Source organism: Oryctolagus cuniculus, chromosome 4 (genome assembly GCF_964237555.1).
Source record: "Oryctolagus cuniculus chromosome 4, mOryCun1.1, whole genome shotgun sequence".
Taxonomy (NCBI): Eukaryota; Metazoa; Chordata; class Mammalia; order Lagomorpha; family Leporidae; genus Oryctolagus; species Oryctolagus cuniculus.
This window is the reverse complement of record NC_091435.1, coordinates 143,053,081-143,078,700: the sequence shown is the minus strand read 5'-3', so window position 1 is coordinate 143,078,700 and position 25,620 is coordinate 143,053,081. Positions and strand designations below refer to the sequence as shown.

At 38.0% G+C, this 25,620-nt stretch overlaps 1 protein-coding gene across 4 annotated transcripts in view; it reads right to left on the bottom strand.

Moving 5' to 3' along the window:
- PIK3CB (phosphatidylinositol-4,5-bisphosphate 3-kinase catalytic subunit beta) overlaps positions 1-25,620 on the bottom strand; it is a 174,376-nt gene that overhangs the window by 41,643 nt on the left and 107,113 nt on the right. For all 4 annotated transcript variants that reach the window (XM_051818648.2, XM_051818646.2, XM_051818647.2 and 1 more), the window contains 4 exons: positions 19,431-19,682; positions 17,284-17,380; positions 14,089-14,219; positions 11,888-11,938 (listed from right to left, as the gene is read on the bottom strand). In XM_051818648.2, coding sequence (XP_051674608.1) covers positions 11,888-11,938; positions 14,089-14,219; positions 17,284-17,380; positions 19,431-19,682 — 531 coding nt within the window. The remainder of the gene's footprint in view (positions 1-11,887; positions 11,939-14,088; positions 14,220-17,283; positions 17,381-19,430; positions 19,683-25,620) is intronic.

Here is a 25,620-nt window from a genome sequence, read left to right as displayed (position 1 = left end):
ATGATTTGACCTTAAACACTAATAGAGGTAGATCCTTTTAAGTTTTCACTGTTCAATTTAAAATCTGTGAGCTCAGGATCAAGCAGTTAGTTATTCTCACAACAGTTCTAAAAAACGAACAGTAACTTTTTAAAAATTCATTTATAATCACTAGGGGGCAGTATTGGCTTTGAAATAAAAACTAAGTCCTTTATTATTTGAACAGAATTTAATTTCAATTTCTATAAACAAAAACCAACAATGATCCACACAAAAAGGTTACAAATGAGGTTACAAATAAAAGACATCATCTTGGCTTGTGCCTTGAATTAGTGGCATAAAATGTTCTTAGATTGAAAACTGCATTTTGGCTAAAACTAAAGTTGGAAAAAACAGTTCTAATTTTCACTCACCATCTCAACAAGAAAATAACCAAGTAAACAAGATGGTTCATTCTATTTTTCTGGATCTAGGCCCTTTGAATCTCACTAACATTAAAACAAAGAGGTACATGTCCCCATACTTAAATCAAAACAACGATACTTTAGTCAAAACATATCTTCCCTAAAAAACTCCAAAAATTTCTGAGAAAATTCTGTAAGACCTTTTACTGTATTACTATATTCTATACTTGCTGCTATTTTAACTGTTATTGTACATAAATGTGGAAATAGGTAAAACTGTCATGTTATTAATTTCCTAATGAAGTCCAATTCAAAACACTACACACATACAAAAAGAATGGGAAATACTAAGTTTAAATTTTATTAAGTGACTTTTGGATATTCCAAAGAAAGAACATAATTAAAGCAATGTACCATCCAACTCAGTGGAACTTTACTTTAAGGGTTAAACACTGTGTTATAAAACAAAGACAGATAAAATTATACTAAGTATTCTTATTTTATTTGCTCTCAGTGTGGAATTCACCAATTGTAAATACATGTTGCATTAAAATGCTTTTTTTAAAAGATGTAAGGAGACTGAAGTATCTGTTTACATTGTTAGGATTTACTTTTTCAGTCTTTAAGAGAAAATTAGGGGCTGGCGCTGTGACGCAGCATGTTAAAAGCCCTGGCCTGAAGTGACAGCATCCCATATGGGCGCCGGTTCTAGTCCTGGCTACTCCTCTTCCAATCTAGTTCTCTGCTATGGCTTGGGAAAGCAGTAGAAGATGGCCCAAGTCCTTGGGCCCCTACACCCACATGGGAAACACGGAAGAAGCTCCTGGCTCCTGGCTTCGGATTGGCGCAGCTCTGGCCATTGCAGCCTTCTGGGGAGTGAACCAGCAGATGGAAAACTTCTCTGTCTCTCCCTCTCTCTCTAACTCTTTCATATAAATAAAATAAATCTTAAAAGAAAAATAAATATTTTTAAAAAGAAAATTATAAGTAATCAGTGTGGTCATGTATGTTTTCAAGTTGTTTTAATTTTTAATAGAGATTAAATATTTAGTTATTTTATTGTCATTAGAATGGCAATATATGATGAATATGCTTTACTTTGAGTTTTTCCAACACAGTATTTTTCTCAATTTTACCAAAGTATAGGGCAGAACAACTGGAAATTTCTTCTAAGAAATACAAAGAAAGAAATTTGCCAATATCTGGCAACTTGGGTAGAAACAAAATAGGCTGAAGAGCAAGTGACAATTGGTCAATAAGCAACTCTAAACTTCTGTCTTCAGTCTTTCTGACATAACCATACACTCCATACTTAAAACCCTTCATTGGTTTGGCCATTGTCTATGGAACAAAATTATATTACAAACACCTCTAAGACCTGGTCTTATCATACTTTTCCAATTTTCTTTTAGGTTGCTCTAAATGTCACAAATTTTACTCCAATCCTTTCTAACTGGTTGCAGTGTCTGGCATACTGTAGTGGTGCTCACCTTCTTCATATACTGTGAATTCTATTTCTTTGTTCTCAGATCATAAACTCATCTCAAAATGAAAATCAGATCTTCCTCTCATTGGTACCAAGCAGATAATCAATACACAAAATACTGGATTTAAAAATGAAAACAGGGGTCAGCATTGTGGCCCAGCTGCTTAAGCTCCAGCCTGCAAAGCCAGCATCCTATGTAAGTCCTGGCTGCTCTGTTTCTCATCTAGCAGTCTGCTGACACACCTGGGAAGGCAGCTAAAGATGGCCCAAGTACTAAGACCCTGCCACTCACATGGAAGACCCAGATGGAGTTCCTGGCTCCTGACTTTGGGAAGCGAACTAATAGATGGAAAATCTGTGTTTCTCTCTTTCTATAACACTGCCTTTCAAATAAAATAACTCTTTATAAAATGAAAACAAATTCCATATTTGACACATTTTTGTATTAAAATTCACAACAAGGGAATGTTTGGTTTAGCTAAGATGCCTGGCAAGCATGCCAGCACATTGTTATTATCTGAGTGCCTGGGATCAAGTCTTGACTCCACTTCTTACTCCAGCTTCCTGCCAAAGCACACCCTCTGGGGATAGCTCAAGTACTTGGATCCCTGCCACCTGTAGGAGACCATATTGAGTTTCAGGCTCCTGGCTTTGGCCTGACCTAGTACAATCCAGCTCCTGGGGACATTTGGGGAATGAATCAGTGGATGGAATATTCCACTCCCCCTTAGTCATCCAAATAAATAAAAATAAATAAACCTTTAAAAAAGAGATAGTCAAAGACTAATTAAATAAGTAAATGCTAACTCCTTTTGGACCTTATGAGCAGGCAGGTATGTTTCATTATACTCAATATATTATTATAAAACATATAGAAAATTATGGTGGTTTTGTATTCAGAGACTGAACCTAAAAAGGGTATCCCCTGAGTTTTACTGTAAAAACAGTAAGTCGTCAGAATTTGAAAATAAAACTCCTAGTCAAACCTGCTACATTCAGAGTGTAAATTGTTCACATTAAGGGAAAGGCAGACTGCTATTAAATTAAATATTGCAAAAGCTAGCAGACTACACTACTGTAATTTAGCTGATCCAAATTAGACCTGTACGGACTTGGTTTAAGTAAGTATTTTGTTGACATGGGCTAAGATGGGAAAGCAGTGGATCAGATGTATAACTGTACTGTGATTGCTTACTGAGGTATGCAGAACATAAAAATGAATAAACCAAGGAAATATACACTATCAGAAGCATGGCAAGAAACCTAAAAAAATACAGAACCTTAGATTCTTTTATGAAACCTCCAAATATCAGTAATAAAAAATTATTTAACTGGAAAATTTACATACATGTTCAAATGTTTATACTAAAATAGGTAGAAAGCAACAACAAAAAATAACACCCGTATTCTCTACTTTGCTTTTATGTTTAGATTTTTAAAAATCACCAACACGTATATTATGATATAAGGGATTACCAATCAATACAAAAATCTTACTAACACAAGAAAAACAACAACAGCTCCTTTATTAAAAAAATACTTATTTATTTGAAAAGCAAAGGAGATTGAGAGACAGAGAAAGATTGAGAGAAAGAGAAAAGGAGGGAGGGAGATATCTCCCATCTTCTCTCTTTTTCTGTGAGAGAAAATTCATGTCATCTTCAGAAGTACTGGACACTCAGATGGTATATTAAATTGTAATTCCCAGGGACAGAGGGGTGAATTAAGACAGTTATACAGGGCTTGCCCTGTGGTGTAGTGGGAAAAGCCGCCGCCACTTGCAGTGCCAGAAGGGAATTAAAATATAAAAAAACAAAAGCTGGAAAATGTCTAGTGGCAGTAGATCCTAGTAAGAAGCATTATTATGAGTTCATAACTTCTACAGATACACATACACACACATATATATGTACAAATATAAGGAGGTAAACACATGTAAACGAGTTTTGTTTCATGAAAAGGCCTAGAATAAGCTGTACCCCAGGAGCAATGAGTATATCCAGTGAGTATATCAATCTTAAAATTTGAAACACTTTTTAAAAATAAAAGCAATGGGACTTTGTTGAGAAATGGTTGATTCCAAGGCTGGGGTAGAGAAAGAACCAGATGAGCCTAGGACATACTACTGTATCACAAAGATGGACATGCCAAAAAGACACAGGAGACAGCTTGAATGGGCTCTGATGGGCCACATTGGGGAAAATTTGGTCATCAAAATAAATGATAATACTTAATTATAAAAGTCACTAAGCCAAAAAAATCACAAATACATACACTAAGTAAATCATAAATAGATGTGGTGGAAGAAAAGCCTCTGATAGCATAAGCTAACCAGCAAGACTAAAATTGAAAACTAACATGATTATTCACTACAGTAGCACTGATTCAAACAAGAAGTATCAGTGAATGCAAAAACAAATGAGTGACAGTTTGCTGTGAAATGAGGTGTTTATTTAGTTTCAAATAATACTTGATAAAACATTTGTTAACTTTATATTAAAAAAAAAACCTGGAAGATAGTATATTAACCAAATGACAACAGTTAACATCAATACTAATGTGACATATAGACATTGTTTTTTCCTAATAAAATTCAGAGTGAAGAAAACTGCATCATTTCTATGGTATTTGTATTAAAAGGCATAGCTAGAATCCAATCAAGGCAAAACATGAGAAAATCCAAATGGCAGGATATTCTATAAATAACTGTCCTATATCCTTTAAAAATGTCAGAGTCATTAAGGAATGACTGAGGAACTGCTTTGGACTTAAGGAAATTAAACATACATAATGAAATGCAGCAAGTAATTCTGGGATGGATCATGCACCTACAATGAACATTACTGAGACAAATGATTAAATTTGGGCAGAATCTGTGGATTAAGCAGGACAACTATACCAGTATTATTTTCCTGATATTTGTGCATATACTCTGCTTATGTACTAAAAAAAGAGATTGATTAATCTGAAAGGCAGAGGGGGAGAGGGGAGAGGGGAGAGGGGAGAGGGGAAAGGAAGAATCTTCCATCTGCTGGTTCACTCTCCAAATGGCTGCAATGGCTGGGGCTGCGCCAGGCCAAAACCAGGAGCCAGGAGCTTCTTTTGGGTTTCCCAATGGGTGCAGGGACCCAAGGACTTGGGACACCCTCTGCTGCTTTCTCAGGTGCATTATCAGGGAGCTGCATCGGAAGTGGAACAGCTGGGATTTGAACCAGAGCCCATATGGGATGCCGACAATGCAGATGGCAGCTTAACCCATTGGTTTTTAAGAGATACACACTAAAGAATCAAGGTATGAAAGGGCATGATGTTTATTATTTAATTTCAAATAATTCAGAAAATGAGCATATACACACATTGATAAAACAAATGTCATAAAATGTTAATAACTGAGGAAGAGGAGTGAAGGATAGAGAAGAATTCTTTGTATTTGCCTTCAAAGTTTTCAGTAAGTTGGAAATCATTAAGGAGAGAAAATTTCCCTACAATTTTAAAGGCTGTAAAGTCTTCAAACCATTCCACTAAAGGAACATTCTAAGTAGACATCTGAACCATGGCTAAGTCAACACCTGTGAAGCCTGCTGCTAAGATTTTATACCTGAATCTCCATAGTAAAAGGAAGAGGATAAAGCAAACTTCAGACACATTTATGTATCTCAGTTTAGAACAGAGTTACTCAACCTGATACTTTGCTGGGGGAGAACAGTACCACCTGTGCATTTTAGGATGTTTAGCATTTAACCATTACTCACAAGATGCCACCAATATAGCCCACCAAGTTATGATGACCAAAACTATCCACAGGGCTGGCGCTATGGCGTAGTGGGTAAAGCTGCGGCCTGCAGTGCCGGCATCCCACGTGGGCGCCAGTTAGAGTCCTGGCTACTCCACTTCAGATCCAGCTCTCTGCTACGGCCTGGGAAAGCAGTGGAAGATAGCTCTAGTCTTTGGGCCCTGGAACCTGTGTGGGAGACCTAGAAGAAGCTCCTGGCTTTGGACTGGCCCAGCTCCAGTTGTGGCCATCTGGGGAGGGAACCAGTGGATAGAAGACTTCTCTCCTTCTCTCTCTCTCTTTACCTCTGCTTCTCTGTACCTCTGCCTTTCAAATAAACAAATAAATCATTAAAAAAAAAAAAAAAACCATCTGCAGAGATTTCAAAATGCCCCCAGGGGGGCAAATGAGCTGCAGGCTGAGAATCAATGGATAAGATCAAAACTGCCAATTTATAATCATAATTCACAGGGGTTGGCATTGAGACATAGTGGTTAGGCCACCACTAATGACACCAGCATCACACCTCAGAATGCCAGTTTGAGTCCCAGGTGCTCCACTTCCAATCCAGCTCCCAGCTATTATGTCTGGGAAAGCAACAGAAGATGGTCCAAGCAGTTGGGCCCCTGCCACCCATTATGGGATACCTTACAGGAATTTCAGGCTCTTGGCTTCACCCTGGCTTTTGCCACCATTTAGGGAAAAAAACTAATGGACTGAAAATTTCTGTCTCTAGCTCTACCTCTATCTGTCACTCTGACTTTCAAATAAATAAATAAATAAATCTTTTAAAGCATTCGTGAAGAAGGCATTTTTTCCATTCTGCAGACCCCTGTTCCTGTGTAAGCACTTGTTTTAAAAAAAGCTAACATCTTTTCAAATTGTTCCTGAGAAAAACCCAAAATACAACAGGTGCTACCAAAGACACCTTTGTACCTTTGTGCCTTGTTGGTGTGAATGTAGTATGGTGTAGCCACCATGACAGGTCCCTAAAGTAAGTAAAAATAGAAGTATCACCTGATCTGTTACTTCCACTTCTGGGTGGATGTCCATGAGAATTCAAAGCAGGATCTCAAAGAGATATTTGTACACTCATGTTTATAGTAGTATAAATCACGATTGCCAAGAGGTAGAAAAGCAATCCAGGTGTCTATCAGTGGATGAATGGATAAACAAAATAACAGAATATTATTGAGCTTTAAAAAGGAATACCTAACATACATCACAACAAAGATAAATCTTGAGAACATTATGCCAAGTGAAATGACCAATCACAAAAAGATGATTATGTATGATTTCACTTATGTGAAATATCTAGAGTAGTGAAATTCATAAAGACAAGAAGTAGAATAGTGGTTGCAAGGTGTTAGAGAGAGGAGAAAACAGGAGTAGCTAGCTGTTCAATGGGTAGAGGGTGGTCCATTTTACTAGATGAAAATATTCTGGAGATGGGTGTACAACATTGTGAATACATTTATCATTAATGAGCTGAACACTTGAACATGATTAAGATGGTAAATTATATGTTATATGTATTTTGCCACAATTAAAACTGATAACAGCAGGTTAAATATCTTGATAATGTAATGACAACTTTACCTGAATTGCGTTAAGTCCTATTATACACACACACACACATCACATCCATGTCTCATACATGAACATATATGTAGACACATACATAAACAGAGGTAAATATATTATCAACGTATTAAGGAATTTTATCTGCCCCCCCCCCTTTTTAAGATCTGTTCCTATTTTGTACAGACCCAATTTTTTGTAAATTTTCTTTTTTTTAGAGGCAGAGTTATAGACAGAGAGGGAGAGACAGAAGGAAAGATCTTTCTTCAGCTGGTTCACTCCCCAAAAGGTCTCAACAGCAGGAGCTGGGCCAATCTGAAGCCAGGAGCCAGGAGCTTTTTCCAGGTCTCCCACGTGGGTGCAAGAGTCCAAGTACTTGGGTCATCCTCTGCTGCTTTCCCAGGCTATAAGCAGAGAGTTGGATTGGAGGTAGAGCAGCCAGGACACGAACCTGTGCCCCGGTGGGATGCTGGTGCGACAAGCAGAGTGCTCAGAAGAGGCTTAGCCTACTACAACACAACACTGGCCCCCTTCATGTGCTCTTGACATCTCTATGACTCATGCAATGAGAACACAGTTCACTTCAGCCCTCTCATCTATAAGTCCACAAAGTGGTAACACATACCTTTCTAAAATACTAACCAATAACATCTGTGGGAAATAAGAAAGAATATCCAATGTAGAAATCCTTGAATGAAAGAACACAGATAGGACTAGGTATGAGATCTTTTTGGATCCAGGCAATGCTGACACTAGTATGCACACAGTTCTGGGAGCGTTCCATCTCAGAATCAAGGGCCACAAGGAGTGGGAGGAAGTCATGGGTTAATCATAAAGGGGATTACTAGGGATCTGCAAGGGAAGCAACTGCTTTTGCTGGGTATACCCTCCTTTGCTCAATTGTTACTCCAACTGTATCAGTTGAGTGCTGAACTCAGGAAACCACCACAAACCCAGAATGTATGGACATCTTCAAAAACAGGAACCCTAATTACTACAGTTACAGAAAACACATTGCAGTGAACAGGCAGCCAGTCAGGAATTGTCAAATATAAAAAAGAACTGAAGTAAGTATCACGAAACATATGAGGAAAACAAACACAATGAAAAAAGTTGCCACAGTAAGAACCAGAACACCCTCCACTACTCCCACCAAAAAAAGCAAGATCAGTTTAAAATCAATACTTAGAATGACATTGGAAAAGTCAATCAGAAATCTTTCAAATGACTACTGAAATTAAGAAACAGAAGAGAAAAGAAAAATGAGCAGACATTTGGCAAAGCAATTAAATTTCCCTTTGGGGTGCCTCCATTCCATAATGGAGAGCCCAGATTTTAGTTCTAGCTGAACGCTATTCCAGCCTCTGGCTAACTGCACATTCTGGGAGGTAGCAGATAATGGGTCAACTACTTAGGCTACTGCCACCCATGTGGGAGTCCCAGATTGAGTTTCCTGCATCTGGCATAAGCCTGGCTCAGCCCTTGATTTTGTAGGCATTTGGATTGTGAACCAAAGGGCAAATTTTTGTCTCTCTCTCTCCCCACCATCAAATAAAATAAATAAATTGGGAAAAAAAAAAAAAGAATCTCCAATGAACAAAGAAGTGCAAGTTAAAATAATGTGACACTGGCCGGCGCCGCGGCTCACTAGGCTAATCCTCCGCCTTGCGGTGCCGGCACATCGGGTTCTAGTCCTGGTCTGGGCGCCGGATTCTGTCCCGGTTGCCCCTCTTCCAGGCCAGCTCTCTGCTGTGGCCAGGGAGTGCAGTGGAGGATGGCCCAAGTGCTTGGGCCCTGCACCCCATGGGAGACCAGGATAAGTACCTGGCTCCTGTCATCGGGTCAGCATGGTGCGCCGGCCACAGCGGCCATTGGAGGGTGAACCAATGGCAAAGGAAGACATTTCTCTCTGTCTCTCTCTCTCACTGTCCATTCTGCCTGTCAAAAAAAAAAAAAAAAAAGTGACACCACTTCTTGGTTCACCTGATTGATAAGAGTTGCCCTAAATGAAAAAGTAAAGACGAATCTGTAAATACATATACATTTTGATATAATAATTTCACTTCCAGGGATCTAGCCTACAAAACAAACATACGTATATTATACAGGATAGACATTTGCACAGTGACTAAGACATGGTTTGGGGCACCTGCATCCTATATAAGAGTACTTGGGTTTAAGTCCCAGTTCTGGTTCCAATTCCAACTTACAGCTAATATGCATCCTGGGAAACAACAGGTAATAGTTCAAGTACTTGGTTCCCTGCCACACATACTGGAGATGTGGGTTGAGTTCCTGGTTCCTGGATCCTGGCCTTGGCCCAGGCCCAGACTCAGCTATTACAGGCATTTGGGGAATGAACCAATGGATAGAAGATCTGTCTGCAGCTGTCTTTCAAATAAAATGAAAATACAAAACAAAACCAAAACCAAAACACAAGCAAGCAAGCAGGCACAAAATAGTCACTGTAGTACTGTTATTGTTGTTGTTTTTTTTTTTTTTTTTACAGGCAGAGTGGACAGTGAGAGAGAGAGAGAAAGGTCTTCCTTTTGCCATTGATTTACCCTGCAATGGCCGCTGCGGCCAGCGCACTGCACTGATCCGAAGCCAGGAGCCAAGTGCTTTTCCTGGTCTCCCATGTGGGTGCAGGGTCCAAGGACTTGAGCCATCCTCCACTGCACTCCCGGGCCACAGCAGAGAGCTGGACTGGAAGAGGAGCAACCAGGATTCTGGCACCCTGACCGGGACTAGAACTCGGGGTGCCGGCGCTGTAGGCGGAGGATTAGCCTAGTGAGCTGTGGCGCCGGCCCTGTAGTACTGTTTTAAAGGAGAAAAACTGGACACGATCTATCAATAGTGATAGGTATATTCAACAATTAATGGTTACTAGTAATTAATGCTATGGAATGGTAAGCATTTTTTGCTTATTTTTAAATTTTAAATTATTTATTGGTGTTATTTGTTTGAAAGGCAGGCAGACAGAAAGACAGACACACACACACATACACACACAAGCACAATGAGAAATCATCCATTCACTGATTTACTCCCCAAATGTGTGGCAGGGACCTACCTGCTTGAGCCATCACCTACTGCCTCCCAGTGCAACATTTAGCAGGAACCCATCTGTGATGTGGACATCCTAAGCACTGTGCCAAACACTGACCCCAAAAGCATCAGTAATTAATTAATTCATTCATTAGTTAATTTGAAAGAATTACAGAGACGGAGGGAGAGTCAGAGATGAGAAGAGGAGCACGGTGGTGGTGAGCAAATCATTCATCTGCTGATATATTCCCTAGATGTCCATAACAGCCAGCGCTTGGCCAGACCAAAGCAAGGAGCCCGCAGCTTCATCTGAGTCTCCCATGTGGGTGGCAGGGGCCCAAACACTTGAACCGTCATCTGCTGCTTTTCCCAGGCCATTAGCAGGGAGCTAGATCGGAAATGAAACAGCCATGACATGAACTAGTACCCACATGGGATGCTAGCATCACAGTTGGCTGCTTTACCTGCTCTGTCACAACACCAGACCCCCAAAAGCTTGCTTAAAAAATGAAGCAGACCTACTCATACTAATATGATAAGATCTACAAAGAGCACCAAAAAGAGAGAAAGAGAAAGAGAAGCTATTTACATAATGATCTCATTTTATAAAAAAGAAATAAGGAAAGTAGATAGGGAATATACAAATAAGATTTTTATTTTGGTTTTACCATTTATTATTTACATTATGTGCCTGATTTTAAAAAATGTATAGCGGAACTAAGCCACATTACTGTGGCCTCATTGTTCAGGGAATTTCCTGACTTTGGTCAGGTAAAAGATTATAGCAGAAACAGTTAGAATTAATTCATGCCTTCAAAGTTTAAGTACTAATATGAAGAGGCAGGCATGTGGAGCAGCAGTAACTCACTGCTTGGGATGCCTGCATACGATAGCAAGGTACCTGGATCAAACACTGGCTTCTCTGTACCCTGGAGGACAGCAGATGATGGTTCAAGTAAATGGGTCCTTGCCATCAGTGTGGGAGACCCAGACTGAGTTCCTGTCTCTTGGCTTCAGCCTGAGCCTTCAGCTCCAGTTGCTGGCAGAGACTTGGGAAGTCAATCAACAAACGGAATCTATTCTCTCTCTGCCTTTCAAACGAATAGATGAATGGAGTATGGTCTCTAGTCTTGCTTTTTCATGTTCCCACTGGCTGGAATGCAGTAAAATAAGAAGTTGGAGCAGCAATACTAAATCATGAAATAGAAACTACTTATTAAACATGGTGGAGTTCCAAGATGGAAGAAATATGGGTTCCCTATACTGAGATGCTTGTCCTTACTGCACTCAACTGTTTTGGGAGAGAAACACAGCCTCCTCATACAACTGAACGTTCTCTGAGACAATACTTCTCATCTATGAAGTGCCCTATGTCACTGACAGACCAGCGGCTGAATCCGTCCTTGCATCAGAACAGCGGTTACCCATTGCATGCATATAAAACATTAACTGAGGCGATATTGAAGAAAAGCATGTACATACTTACCCACATTCACAGACCATTCTTGCATGAGTTACACTCTTCAATAAGTACACTGTTACGAATGAGATGAAGGTACCTAACATTGTGCACAACTGTATAAAAAGAAAGGCCCATTTAAAACACTTGATACTTACTGATACATTAGCACTATCGTTGCTTGCAATCTCAGCTGCCTTTTCAATAATCTGTTGAAAAATTTTTAAAAATTAATTTTGGCTCTCATATTTGTAAGCTTTTAACTGTAAACTACTACACTATAAGGTAAACTACTACACTATAAGGTACTACATATGGCCTAGCATTTTCATGCTTTATAATGGAAACATATATTTTATTATCAAAATGGTATTTTTCAAAAGCTTCAAACTCTTAATAGGGAAAAATTTTATAAGTAAGGAACTGTGGCTACTAAAGAGCATTAATATTATCTGCAGATAAAATAAGTTGTGGCTTATACATATATGTCAACTTAAAACATAGGTAAATCTAATCTAAGTAAGAAAATGCAAATGTATACATATGTAAAAGTTACTAAATGTAGAATAATCTTGTCATGTTTTTCTTCAATTAGCAGATATTAGAAGTAGAAATAATAACAAGTGAAAGGCTAACAATACATTCCAATTCATTAAGTTCAAATGGGGCCCGATTCTAAAGAAGAAGGGAGCCCTATTGTCCAGAGGGAAGATCAATGAGTACAGAATTAGAAGATCCGAGTCCTGTTACTGAATTACACAATCCTACATAAGTATATATATTCTCACATATAAAATGTGGCAGTTCCCATTTTATTTCATAGGGTTGTAGTGATGACAAAATGAGAGTACAATACTAAAAGTAACCAATAACCTTTAAAATGTATGTAGTGATTACAGCACAAGCATTAACTTAAATAATAAAATGAATAGGACTTGGAGAACGTTCACTTTTTACACCTGTATTTTTTAAATAACCATATAAAACTAGTACAATTAAAGAAAAACTAACAAGTATATTCATACATATTGAAAGACTGGTATCTCTACTTCAAATTGATCTTATTTAAGAAACTTGCCAAGGGACTAGAAAGGCAAAAGGAAAGCTTAACAACCAGCTGCAAAGGCCTGGGCTGAGGTATAACAAAACATTTTAAAGAAACTCAACTTCTCTTGAAATATTTGATTCTAAATACTTTCTATTTGCACAGGATCGGTTCCTATATTTGTAAAAATGCTTCAAAAAGGCTTTACATTTAACCCAAAAGAAACTGTAACTGATCACTGAATAATTACCATAATCAACTACAGTAACAGGGCTATTAAAAGTATCACAAATAGCTGTGGCTTATGATAAATCCCTATCTATAAGAACAACTAAAACTACCACATATTTCTAGTAAGTAAGTCAAAATGTAGTTCTGTTCTACTCAGCGCATACCAACATATATGGTTCTTACCATTTGTTGTATATTGTAACAAGCACAAACTTTAATTTGGTTACAAATTACTGGTTAGAAAAACATTCTAAAGAACTTAAAATGAAAAGTTACTTCTTAGGTAGATAAAACAATCTGTATATAGGTCTAATAGTGCTGAACACTAAAATGCAATTATAGTTACAGGTAAATTATTTAGTATGATGTCAATCTTTCAAGGTTGCATGTTCTCAAAGGAATTAAATAAATTAAAGAAATATTTATTTTCTGGGAATTTGTTCAAAGATTTTCTCATAAAAATCAGCAACTGTCCTACCTGAAATAAGAATGCCAAACCTGAAGATAGAACATATTATTAGTCTGACTCTGATAACATGCAAGTTAGCATAGCCCTGTTTTCAGCCCCTGCCTTATCTCTAAGACATTCAGCTTGTATACTAGAGATATATTTAGAAAGGGAAGTCTTTAGTACAGAGTCTACAAAAGTGTCATCTTAGTAAGTTCTATTAAATACTAATATTCAACATAAATCATCTGTTCTTTGAATATCAACTCTAAGACATCAGTGATTACATCTTTAATCTCTAAAGCAATGTTAGGAATGTTTCACTTTGTAAGTTCAGAATTAAAATATATTTATAACCCTTTGAAGTTGAAACAGACTTCAGGACAATCGTAATCTTCTCACTTTAAAAATGAGAGACCTGAATTCCAGAAATGTTATTTCTTACTTGATTAGTGATAAAGCCAAGACTGACATTGAGGACTCTCTGCTCCATATTCTTTCCACTGAAACAAGCTGTCAATGGAGGTGAGGTTTTAAAGTAGAAATAAACAGTAGAGCTTAAACTATAAACATACAGTGCTAGAAACCAAAATTTTAATTACTTCATAGAGTGGCTCTTTAAATAATTTCCTTACCTTATCAAAGGGAGGGTAATAATAAGGTTGTTTCTTATTTTCTGGAAATTTAATATGCAAAGCTGTTGCATTTTCAGTGTATGGATTTGTCTGAACGGTTCCCATTGGATTCAACATTTCTTCTAGTTCATCTAAAACATGCAAATAATTTTGATTCTTAAGTAAAAAATTTTAAAACTAAAACAAGTTATAGTAGATTTACTCTCATAAAAATTACCTAAAAAGTGTGTCACCTAAGGAATATGGCAGACCTTTGTATCAGTAAACCTCTAATTTTCTATTAATGCTTGGGACAAAATTTCATTGTTGAGATTGCCCACATATTTAAAATGATAAAACTAACAAAAGTTAATGGCTACATTACCTCTTACTTCAAATTTGGTAAGTATTCTCAGTGTTGAAAAAAACAAATCAACCTTGCGGCGCCGGCACACCGGGTTCTAGTCCCGGTTGGGGCGCCGGATTCTGTCCCGGTTGCCCCTCTTCCAGGCCAGCTCTCTGCTATGGCCAGGGAGTGCAGTGGAGGATGGCCCAGGTGCTTGGGCCCTGCACCCCATGGGAGACCAGGAAAAGCACCTGGATCCTGGCTCCTGCCAACGGATCAGCGCGGTGCGCCGGCTGCAGCGGTGGCCATTGGAGGGTGAACCAACGGCAAAGGAAGACCTTTCTCTCTCTGTCTCTCTCTCTCACTGTCCACTCTGCCTGTCAAAAAAAAAAAAAAATAAATAAAAAAAAAAAAAGAAAAGAAAAAAAACAAATCATAATTTGAACTGCTTCCCCTCCATTCAAAGTAGGTGGACCATAGCAATTATTATTTTATCACTGTATATGGACCTCTTAATAACATGTAATCTGGTTTTCGCAGTCCTCACTGCACCCAAGCTAGTATTTTGCAAGGTATCAATGACAATCTTTCTGGTCAAATCTAATGTTGTTACAGCTCCTTTATTCTGACCCAAATATTTTCTGTGGTAATGCCTGTAATACTCCACTCACCTAACCAACTGCTTCTTTCCTCACGGCACTCCTTCTTTCTCTATCAACCTAAACATGGCACATTCACAGAACTGTTCTTGGACTCAGGAACTTCAAGGCAGGAGAAAAACCCTCAGGTTTATATATTGTGAACTTTCTAATTTCACAGGTAAGTGAACTCAAGATTATTGAGTTGGGAATACAATCAATCTAAGGTCTCTACTCTTCAAAGTAATTTCCTTTCAATACTGATTTTTAGCATAGCAGTTCACGCTGTACCACCAAAGATAAAAGACAAGGTCCATTCTGTCCAGATCAAACACACATAAGGTATGCAAGCTCAGTTCTCTCCTGAAGGTAGTAAACCTTTACAGAGCATTTCTATGTTTTAGATCCTTGATTCTTTGCTTATCTAAGATTTTTCATCTTACAGATTCAATTTTCACATGTATGGAGGCAATACTGATAATTTATATACTTCTACAGCAGGTTTATGAGCAGATTATAATCCTTTACTTGGTCTCTCTAGTAGCATTATATTAATTTGTACTATTAGATGCAATCTATCTGAAGCCAACTGTAGCATGTCAGTACTTATGAGAACCAAATATAATGAGGCAACCTTATTAAAAAAATGACATAAAGGTGGCACTTGTACATACTATAAATGGAGAGTTCAAACTGATATAATTTCTATTGGAAAGCAAGTTGTGCTTATCTACTAAAATTATAAATGTGTTTAATCTTTAACTCAATAAATCCACTTCTAGAAATAAATGTGCATGAGCAAGGTTATTCATTATACTGAGATTTGAACTCAAAAGTTAACACACACACAAAAAGAAGCAGTTCTCTGTGTAGATACATAAGCAAGGAGCAAGAAAGGAACAAGAAAAAAAGCATGGAAAAAAAAGAAATCTGCACGTATATGCCCTAGTATATGTACATAAATCAAGAATTCTAGGAAAGATAGAAAAGAAACCGATCAACCGAAATTCTGTACATTGTAAAGATGACCCAGGGACTTAAGAGAATACATTAGTTGTAGCTCCTACGTTTCTAGTTTTACCCCTAATAAGTCTAGAGATGATTTTTCATTTTTATTATATATTTCCTTAGAGATGAAGTCAAATTCAAAGTAAGCCAAGTCAATACCACCAAAAATCATCATATTTACTAAAATTAGCAGTCAGGTTGCTTGGTAATTCTGGAGAACATTTGTGAATGGAAAAACTAAAATGTCAAGGAAGTACAGTGCTGAAATGTACAATTTTCACTCCATTATGAAAACACAAGTTCTTATAAGAATTGTGTCAAATAGACATACTGCTCTATATTTGAGAAAGAACATACTTAGTGAAAATTATTAAGGATTTAATCAAGTGAGAATAGGAATAGGAGAATATACATACACACAAATAATAAAGCAGGAGGAACTCAAATATGTCAGTAAATAACTGACTATCCAAAATTAAATCCAGGTAACAATTACTAATATATGAATATTTACAAATGTTTCTCATAAACAAAATCATTTAAAAATTCAAGTCAGTTCAAACTTTATGAAACACATTAATAAACCAAGAAAACATGAGGAAGAAAACCATTTTTGTATTACAATGCTTAAACTAAAAATTCTAACTTTTGGGAAAATAGTATGGAATAAAGGTAAGGATTGAGTAGTCTTTTATTAAAACCTTGCTTTGAGTGAATTATGTAAGATTGACTAATTTATTCTGAGCTTTGCTTTCCTTGCTACTAAAAATGAGAATTAAAACAATTTACCTCATTTAATGAGAATATTTGAGTAGCAATTGAAAATATGGCTATGTGACTAATGCTTCACTAACTCAAATTTTGATTACTGAAGAAGCCAATTAAAAAATAAATGTTCATATCATTAATCTCATTTTAGTGATTATTCTTCCTAAAGTGAAGATGGCAAAATCAGGATTAATAAAGAAGACATTGATCCACTTATCTCAAAAATAAAAAAACCTATAAAACATTTAAAGCAAGGCTACAGTCATTGAAATAAGAAATATACTCAAAAACAAATTATTGATGGATACATTAAAAAATTTCTGTAAATCTGTCCTGAAATAACACAAAACAGTGGTTTGTTTACGGAATTTGAAGAATGGTGAGTTACAAAGAAACTAACTAGATCACGGGACAAAAGTTACTCTTTAATACTAAGGATTAGGATGTAAATCTTACCAGGAAATGAAGACCAGCTGTGCAATATTACGTCTCCAGATCTCAACTGTCCTTTAAAGTCAAAAACCATCGTATTTACCCAGGCTACAGGATAATGCTGTTGAAAAAGATACCATTCCATAAATAGGCTAAGGAAAAACTTGAAGGAATGAGTATGTTCTTATTCTTACTGTTTCAGTAATGTTAGTTCTCAAAATTTCTAAAATTCTATATGATTTTCAAAAAATCATCCAAAGTGCAAACAAAATTTACGTGGAAAAATGTTCAAAGCCTTTACAACGGTTAAAGGAAAACCCTGGAGGTCAAATAAAGTCTCACAACAAAATAGTATATCCATAAAGTGTAATATTTACTACAGAGTCTTTGAAAATGATGAGGACTTTAAATAATCCAACAAAAATATGTGTGATATAATATCAGGATATACATTTCTAATACTTTCAGCATATATAAATTTTAACTTAGGAGGAGGCAATGTCTCCATTGTAGAATTTAATACATGTCTGTATTTCAGTATTTCTCTAAAAGAAGGCACTGAACTTATAGGACTTTTTCTTTTTTTAAAAAATTTATTTATTTAGTACAAAGGTAGGATGACAGAGAAGAGGCAAAGGGGAGGAAAGCTGGGAGGGAAAAGGAACAGAGATTCTCCGTTCACTCCCTAAATGTCTGCAACAGTAAGGCCTGGGCCAGGCCAAAGCCAGGTGTCCAGAACTCAAGTCATCTAGGTCTCCTATGCCGATGGCAGGAAGCCAAGTACTTGGACCACCATGTGCTGCCTTCCTGTGCACATTATCAGGAAGCTGGATCTGAAGAAGAGCAGCAGGGACTACAATCAGGCACTTTGATAAGGGATGGGGGCTTTCCAAGAGGCAGCTCAATCTGCTACAACATAGCTACTCTCCGATGGTAGAACTTCTACTTAAACATTTAAGCAGACTATTACCTTGATCCCAATGTATCAAAAATTTATAAATACTCACATACTTTAAAGAAAAGTCTGCATATCAGGGAAGGAAAAAACAGTAAGGAGGGGCAGTTGTTTAGCCTAGCAGTTAAGACACCTGTGTCCCATATACAAGTGCCAGGGTTTGAGTCATTGTTCTAACTCCTGACTCCAGCTTCCTACCAATTCAAAACCTGGAAGCCAAAGAAGATGCTTTGAGTAATGCAGTTCTTCCCACCACACAGAAAACCCGGCCTGACTTCCTATCTCCTAGCTTCAGCTCTGGTCTAGCCTCAGCTATTGTGAGCATTTGGATTGTGAACCAGAGGATGGGAACATTCTCTCTCACTGTCTGTGTGTGTGTGTGTCTCAAGTAAAGAAATTAGAAACAAAACAATACAAAACAAACAAAAAACTAAGAAATTAACCCTTTTAGGCCTTTTTTGTCACTAAAACAACTTTAGAAGAATGTGATAATCAGAGCTTGTATTCTCATGTTTAGAATAAAAGCACCTAAATTTGTATAAATAAAGTAATGCAGTTTTAAAAACACTTAAAATTCATGTCCTCCATTCCAACAAAGAAAACTTTTAAAAGGTAAGAAGAAAATGAAAAACACTTGACTAAAATTATGAAATGGAAGATCAAAATACGACAACAGGGCAATAATCTTATATCTATGATTTTCAAAATCCAAGCAGCTCTGAAAACTGAAGGCTTATTCATATCTCATGTGATAACAAATCACAGGCAGAGGTGATATGAAGGCAATCAAAGAATTTATATGCTAGATTTTTGGTGAATGTTCATATATTTCACTTCAAATATTGGTATTTCATGACACATGTGTTGGATCCCACAAGGTGTGCTGAATGAAGTAAAATCTAATATACTTCTACTAAGATGCATAAAATTCTCAAACACATCTGGGATCTGAATTTTCAGCTAAGGGACTATGGTGGTCACATTGCCTTTAAAATAGAAGTACATTCATAATAAAACAATTCCAGTAAGAAATGTACTAAAATTTGCCAAAAAAAAACATGAATGAAAAACATAAACATGGACATTTGCTGTCTTCCTGAAATTAGTCCTGAGGGTTCAAACTGACATAATTTAACTTACATTAATCAATTATTTCAAACAGTATTAAAATCAGCTTATTACATAAAACAATTTTCAGAATTTATTATGTCATTACCACTTTTCCAGCTTTCCTGATGGTCTGATATTTAGAGGGATTAATGGTTTTAGTTGACTTCTTTGTTTTCACTTTATCTAAAACTGCATAAACAGCAAAACACAATCGAGCCATTCTTGGCAAGTCACAAGTATTAATATCAAATTCCAATGGTTCATTCCAAATGTGATCATTTTTCCCTGATATCTCTGAGCTTACGATGGTTTTACACAGGAGCTCGGTACCGTGAAAAAGACCAGCTCTGACATGAACCTGTAATGGAGAAGACAAAAGAACAGAATCATAAATACCACAAGAGTGAAACAGCTCTATGTTTTTTTTTTTTTTTTTTAAGATTTATTTATTTATTTTAAAGGCAGAGTTAGAGAGAGAGAGAGAGAGAGAGAGAGAGAGAGAGAGATATCTTCCATCCTCTGGTTAACTCCCCAAATGGCCACAATGGCTGGAGCTGGGCTGATCTGAAGCCAGGAGCCAGGAGCCAGGAGGCAGGAGCTTCTTCTAGGTCTTCCACATGGGTGGGTGCAGGGGCCCAAGGGCTTGGGCTATCCTCCATGGTTTCCCCCAGCACATCAGCAGGGAGCTGGATTGGAAGTGAAGTAGCTGGGACTGGAACTGCAGCACATATGGGATGCTGGCGCTGCAGGCCATGACTTAATCTGCCATGCCACAGTGCTAGCCCCATCTGTATTTTTTTTTTAAAGATTTATTTTATTTATTTGAAAGGCAGAGTTACAAAAAGAGAGGGAAAGACATATAGAGAGATCTTCCATCGACTAGTTCACTCTCCCAGTGGCTGCAACAGCCAGGGTTGGATCAGGCTGAAGCCAGAAGCCAGAAACTCCATCTGGGTCTCCCATGTGGATGGCAGAGGCTCAAGCACTTGGGCCATCCTCTGATGTTTTCCTAGGTGCATTAGTAGTGAGTGGGATCAGAAGTGGAGCAGCCAGGACTTGAATTGTGCTCATATGGGATACTGGCATCACAGGCAGACAGCTTAACCTGCTGCGCCACAACACCAGTTCCAAAACATCTCTATTTTGAAGAATGAAGAATTTTATACTGGGAGAAGCAGCACAACAACTTTTTGAAAGTATATTTGGCCATAGACTATCAGACTGTAATTAATCTGTATACTGTTCATTAAACTGGTTAGTTTAATCTCTTTTCCCTTACTAAGTAGACAAGCTACAAAAATCACCAAAATACTGGCCCAAAGGCCAGAGGTCACAAGAGTTTATAAAAGAGGTCTAAAGAAATCAAGACAAGAAGTATAAAACTGTTATCATATGCTTACTCCCATGGACTTCATTGCTGTGGGACTTTTGTCACTCTTCTGTATGGATGGGAAAAAATGGATCTAGAGGCTCCAAGGATTCTCCCTACTTCTAAATAACTTAGGAATTTTTTGCCATTCTATGTCATAAGCAACTAGAGATATTCTATTCATAATACACAATTATCCTACAACATGTGTCTCACATTTTCTGTAAAGGACCAGGTCCAGGGTAATATAGGGCATATATATAAAATGTCCCAGAAAATTATACTCAGTCTTGTGTGCATATTTGTTTTAAAAGCTGTGACCTAATTATTTCCAATTTAAAAATCTGTGCTAAAAGCAGAATTAAAAACACCATCAGTGCTGGGTGTTGTGGCCAGCAGATTAAGCTGCAGCTTGGGATGTCTGCATCCAACACCAGAAGCCTGGCTTCTAGTCCTGCCTCCTCTTCTGATACAGCTTCCTGGGAATGCACATGCTGGGAGACAGCAGATGATGGACCAAGTGTTTGGGTACCTGTCATGCACATGGAACACTCAGCTGAAATTCCCAGGTCCTGGCTACAGCCTGGCCCATCCCCAGCTGTTGTGGTCATTTAGGGAATGAATACCAGATGGAAGATCTCCCTCTTTGTTTGTCTCTGCCTTTTCAAATAAATAAATTTTAGAAAGCTTTTATGAATGTCAATTTTGGAAAAAGAGGACAAATAACAAAGAGTATCCATTCACAGATATGAAAACATCAAATAAAAAAACTAAATATTGACAAAGTAGGATCGATTTTAAAATTATAAATATATATATAATATTACATTTATGAGTTTAAAACTTATGAAGAACTATTACACTATAATATCGCACCACCACCACTCTGTTTTTCAAACAAATAAATCTTAAAAAAATTTTAAGCTAAAGTGAGAAAGTTGGTTATCATGAATACAGGTTACTGAAACATATTAAAGACTAAATAGGGGTTAGAAGGCATTGCTGAAAACACTTACAGTAAATATACAAGCCACTGTGAACTTATATCTTAACATACCAGTTGAGTCCCTTCAAATTCAAGAAAAATAAGAGTATTTCTTCTATTCAATCCCCTTGTCACATTTTACTCCAATCCCTCAAGTACTTATGCCTTGCTCCTTTGATCCTCTATATTGGAAAAATCTTCCACTTCGGCATGCTATAAACTTGTGAAAGTCTCTCTCACATTAAACTCAAAAGAAAATCTTCTTTAGAAGCTAACTAACCATAATCACCTATATTTTCTACCACCATGACAACAAAACCAGCATCCACTTAGACACCTTTATGTTTTTTACTTTCACTCCATCATGTTTATACAATGGCAAAACAGATTTACGATGTAATCTTAAATGAAAAACTGAGTGGTCAGCATTGTGGTGCAGCAGATTGGGCTACCTTCTGCAACACGGCATATGGGCACTGGTTCCAGAGTCAGCTGCTCCCTTTCCAATTCAGCCCCCTGTTAATGCACCTAGGAAGGCAAATAGAAGATGGCCCAAGTAGTTACCTGGGCTCCTGTTACCGATGTGGGAGACTCAGAATTCTAGGCTACTGGCTTCAACCTGGCCCGCCCCAGCCATTGCAGGGGAGTGAACCAGTAAACACAAGATCTCTAACTCTTCCTTTCAAATAAATAAATATATCTTAAAATAAAATTTTAAAAAAACTATGTAACACATAACACTATTAAAAGCCATGGTCACATGGTGACTATGAAGATGAAAATAAAGGCAGTTTGCAGTAGGACTGCAGGAATATTGGTGACTTTCTGTACCCTTAAAAGACTTGTGGTTTTATTTCATATATTAAATATTTGAAAAATGTCAAAAAGTATCATAAAACGGCTAGATAGTTTAATTTTAAGATCCTATATACAGGGGCTGGCACCATGGTGCAGTAGGTTAATCCCATATGGGAACCGGTTCTAGTCCTGGCTGCTCCTCTTCCCATCTAGCTCTCTGCTGTGGCCTAGGAAAGCAGTGGAAGATGGCCCAAATCCTTGGACCCCTGCACCCACATGGGAGACCCAGAGGAAGCTCCTGGCTCCTGGCTTTGGATCAGCGCAGCTCTGGCCGTTGCGGCCATTTGGGGAGTGAACTAATGGAAGGAAGACCTTTCTCTCTGTCTTTCCCTCTCACTGTCTGTAACTAACTCTCAAATAAAATAAATAAAATCTTAAAAAAAAAAAAGATCCTATATACAAATAAAACACCAAAATGTCTACACTCAATATAAAACTCTTTAGATTTAATAAGCATGTAAATGAAAATAGAAATTATTTTTGACACTACTTTTAAAAACAACCATTCAGGTTTTTCTCCCTGTCCTTAAATAGCCAGTTTTATGCTTGTATCATCCCACATCTTTCATTTTTGGTTTGTAAAAATTATAAACCAAGGAAAATTATGAAGATTTATATAACCACATTCCTGGAAAATATTTATACTTACCTTGAAAGCTGTACTCAAAGTATCAAATTACAAGAAAATGGCAACCCTACTAGTATTTTAACAATGAAGACAGATAACTAGATAGAATAGGAATAAGAGAAGAAATATTAACATTTCATTTCTCATTTTTATACTTGATCTAAAAAATTTTTTCTCCTAAGCAATTAAGAATCAGCCCCATCATCAAAGTTTGTATCATCTTTACAGAACTCTTTCCAATGAAGAAATGATCTATTTCACAGCTTTAATCACATGAATAAAATGCTTGCACGACATATACTCAATATTGATCCATTCATTTAAACTAAACTCACAAATAAACTCCCAAACAACTTTGTAAAACACAAAAATTGACAGAGTCAGCTCTCTAAGAACACTGCTTTCTCAGATAAACTCAATTTTATTATACCCTAGTTCTATCACTTTCAAGTGTTAGGATTTGGGGCAGCATCGCTTTATTAGGTGTGTGTGTGTGTCTCTCTCTCTCACTTTAATAGGTGTACCTCTCTCTCTCTCTCTCTCTGTTTAAATGAAGATCACAAATGCTGATGATGGCTGATTAGTCTCCTCCACAGAGAAGAACCCAAGTAATAAGTAAATAACTGCATTATGAGTGTGTGCCTCAAGAGACAACACTGGAACTCAGCAAAGGAGACACAGGAACTCCACAGGACACAAAGACCTGGGATGGGCACATAGCAAAAAAACAAAGCATGCTGGCAACCTCAACCCCAGCCCCACAGGTAGGAGGAGTCCCCATTGCAGGGCCAGGGGTACATGGTAGAGCACCAGCAGAACCAAGCTCCAGGGATGCTGCACACCGGCAACTTCAGTCATCACCGGCTTGGAGCTCAGCAAAGAGAGCTACCTGGAACATACACAGCTGCTTTGTATCAGAGAAGGACTTCACATAGCTTCTCCCTTCAACAGCCCCAAGAGCACACGCTGCAACAGTGAGACACTATCTTGAAAGGGGAATCATTGTCCTAGTGTTCCACAGCACAGTGGGTCACTATAGTTGACAACTCTATAGTTCAACTATAGTTGAACTGTATTATATACTACAAAGAACTGAAAGCAAGAAGCTGGAAGGTTCCAAATACACAAAAAATTACAAGAAAATGGGAAGACAAGTTGTGGTTTTACTAGTTTATACAGCATTTGTATTGATATATTGTACTGTACCCCATAAAATGCACAAGTATTACATGTTAAACAAAAATTTGTTAACTAATTTTAAAAAAGAGAATAAAGGTGAAATAAAGACATTTAGAGCTAAATAAGTGAAAGAAAAGAAAATAAGGATTGTCGCTCCCCCTCTTCATGGAGGAACGACACTAAACCCTGCGCTGTTCTTTCGTCTGCTCGGCCCTCCCCGGGTTTGCTGCTGGTTCTTCCCGGGTTGGCTACTGTCCCTTCCACCTCCGTGGAAGGGCGGTTCCCCCTGGCCACATTCCCCACTTCCGCAGGGGAGCGGCACTCCGCCGGCCGGCTCTCTCGGGGGCTGCACAGGTGTTCCCCTTAGATGTTCCCCTTAGATGTTCCTAGTGCATGCCGTCTCTCTCCTCCTTTATAGTCCTCTTCCACCAATCCCAACTCTGCTACCCACACGCCGAGTACGCTGCTCTCCTCCAATCAGGAGCAGGTCCCACAGTTTATTGGTTGAACTGGAGGCAGCTGTGTAGAAGCTGTTTCCCTTCTCAGCGCCATATTGTGGGAAAGCAGATGCATAGAATAAGTCTTAATTCCAGTAACTTAGTCTAGTCCGAGTTGCTCCCAGTTACTCCCCACAAAGGATAATAACTGAACCTATCTCAGAGTTGTTGTGAAGCTTCATTGAAATAAAACACATTGGGGCTGGTGCTGTGGCGCAACGGGTTAAGACCCTGGCCTGAAGTGCCAGCATCCCATATGAGTGCTGGTTCTAGTCCCAGCTGCTCCACTTCCAATCCAGCTCTCTGCTATGGCCTGGGAAAGCAGTGGAGGATGGCCCAAGTCCTTGGGCCCCTGCACCCACGTGGGAGACCTGGAGGAAACTCCTGGCTCCTGGCTTTGGATCAGCACAGCTCTGGCCATTGTGGCCAATTGGGGAGTGAACCAGTGGATGGAAGACCTTTCTCTCTCTCTCTCTGCCTCTCCTTCTGTGTACTTTCAAATAAATACATAAATCTTAAAAAAAAAAAAAAAAAACCACATTGGCTGGTCAATTGTGCTTAAGATTACAATAAATGGCATTTTTACAAAAGATCTAGCTACCAGCCAGCACTGGACCAGGCCAAAGCCAGGAGTTTCATCTGGGTCTCCCATGGTGGTGGAAGGGACCCAAACACTTTGGGCATTTTCTGCTGCTTTTCCCAGGCCATTAGCAGGGAGCTGGACTGGAAGTAGAGCAGCTGGGACACAAATTGGTGCACCCATGGGATGCTGGCATCACA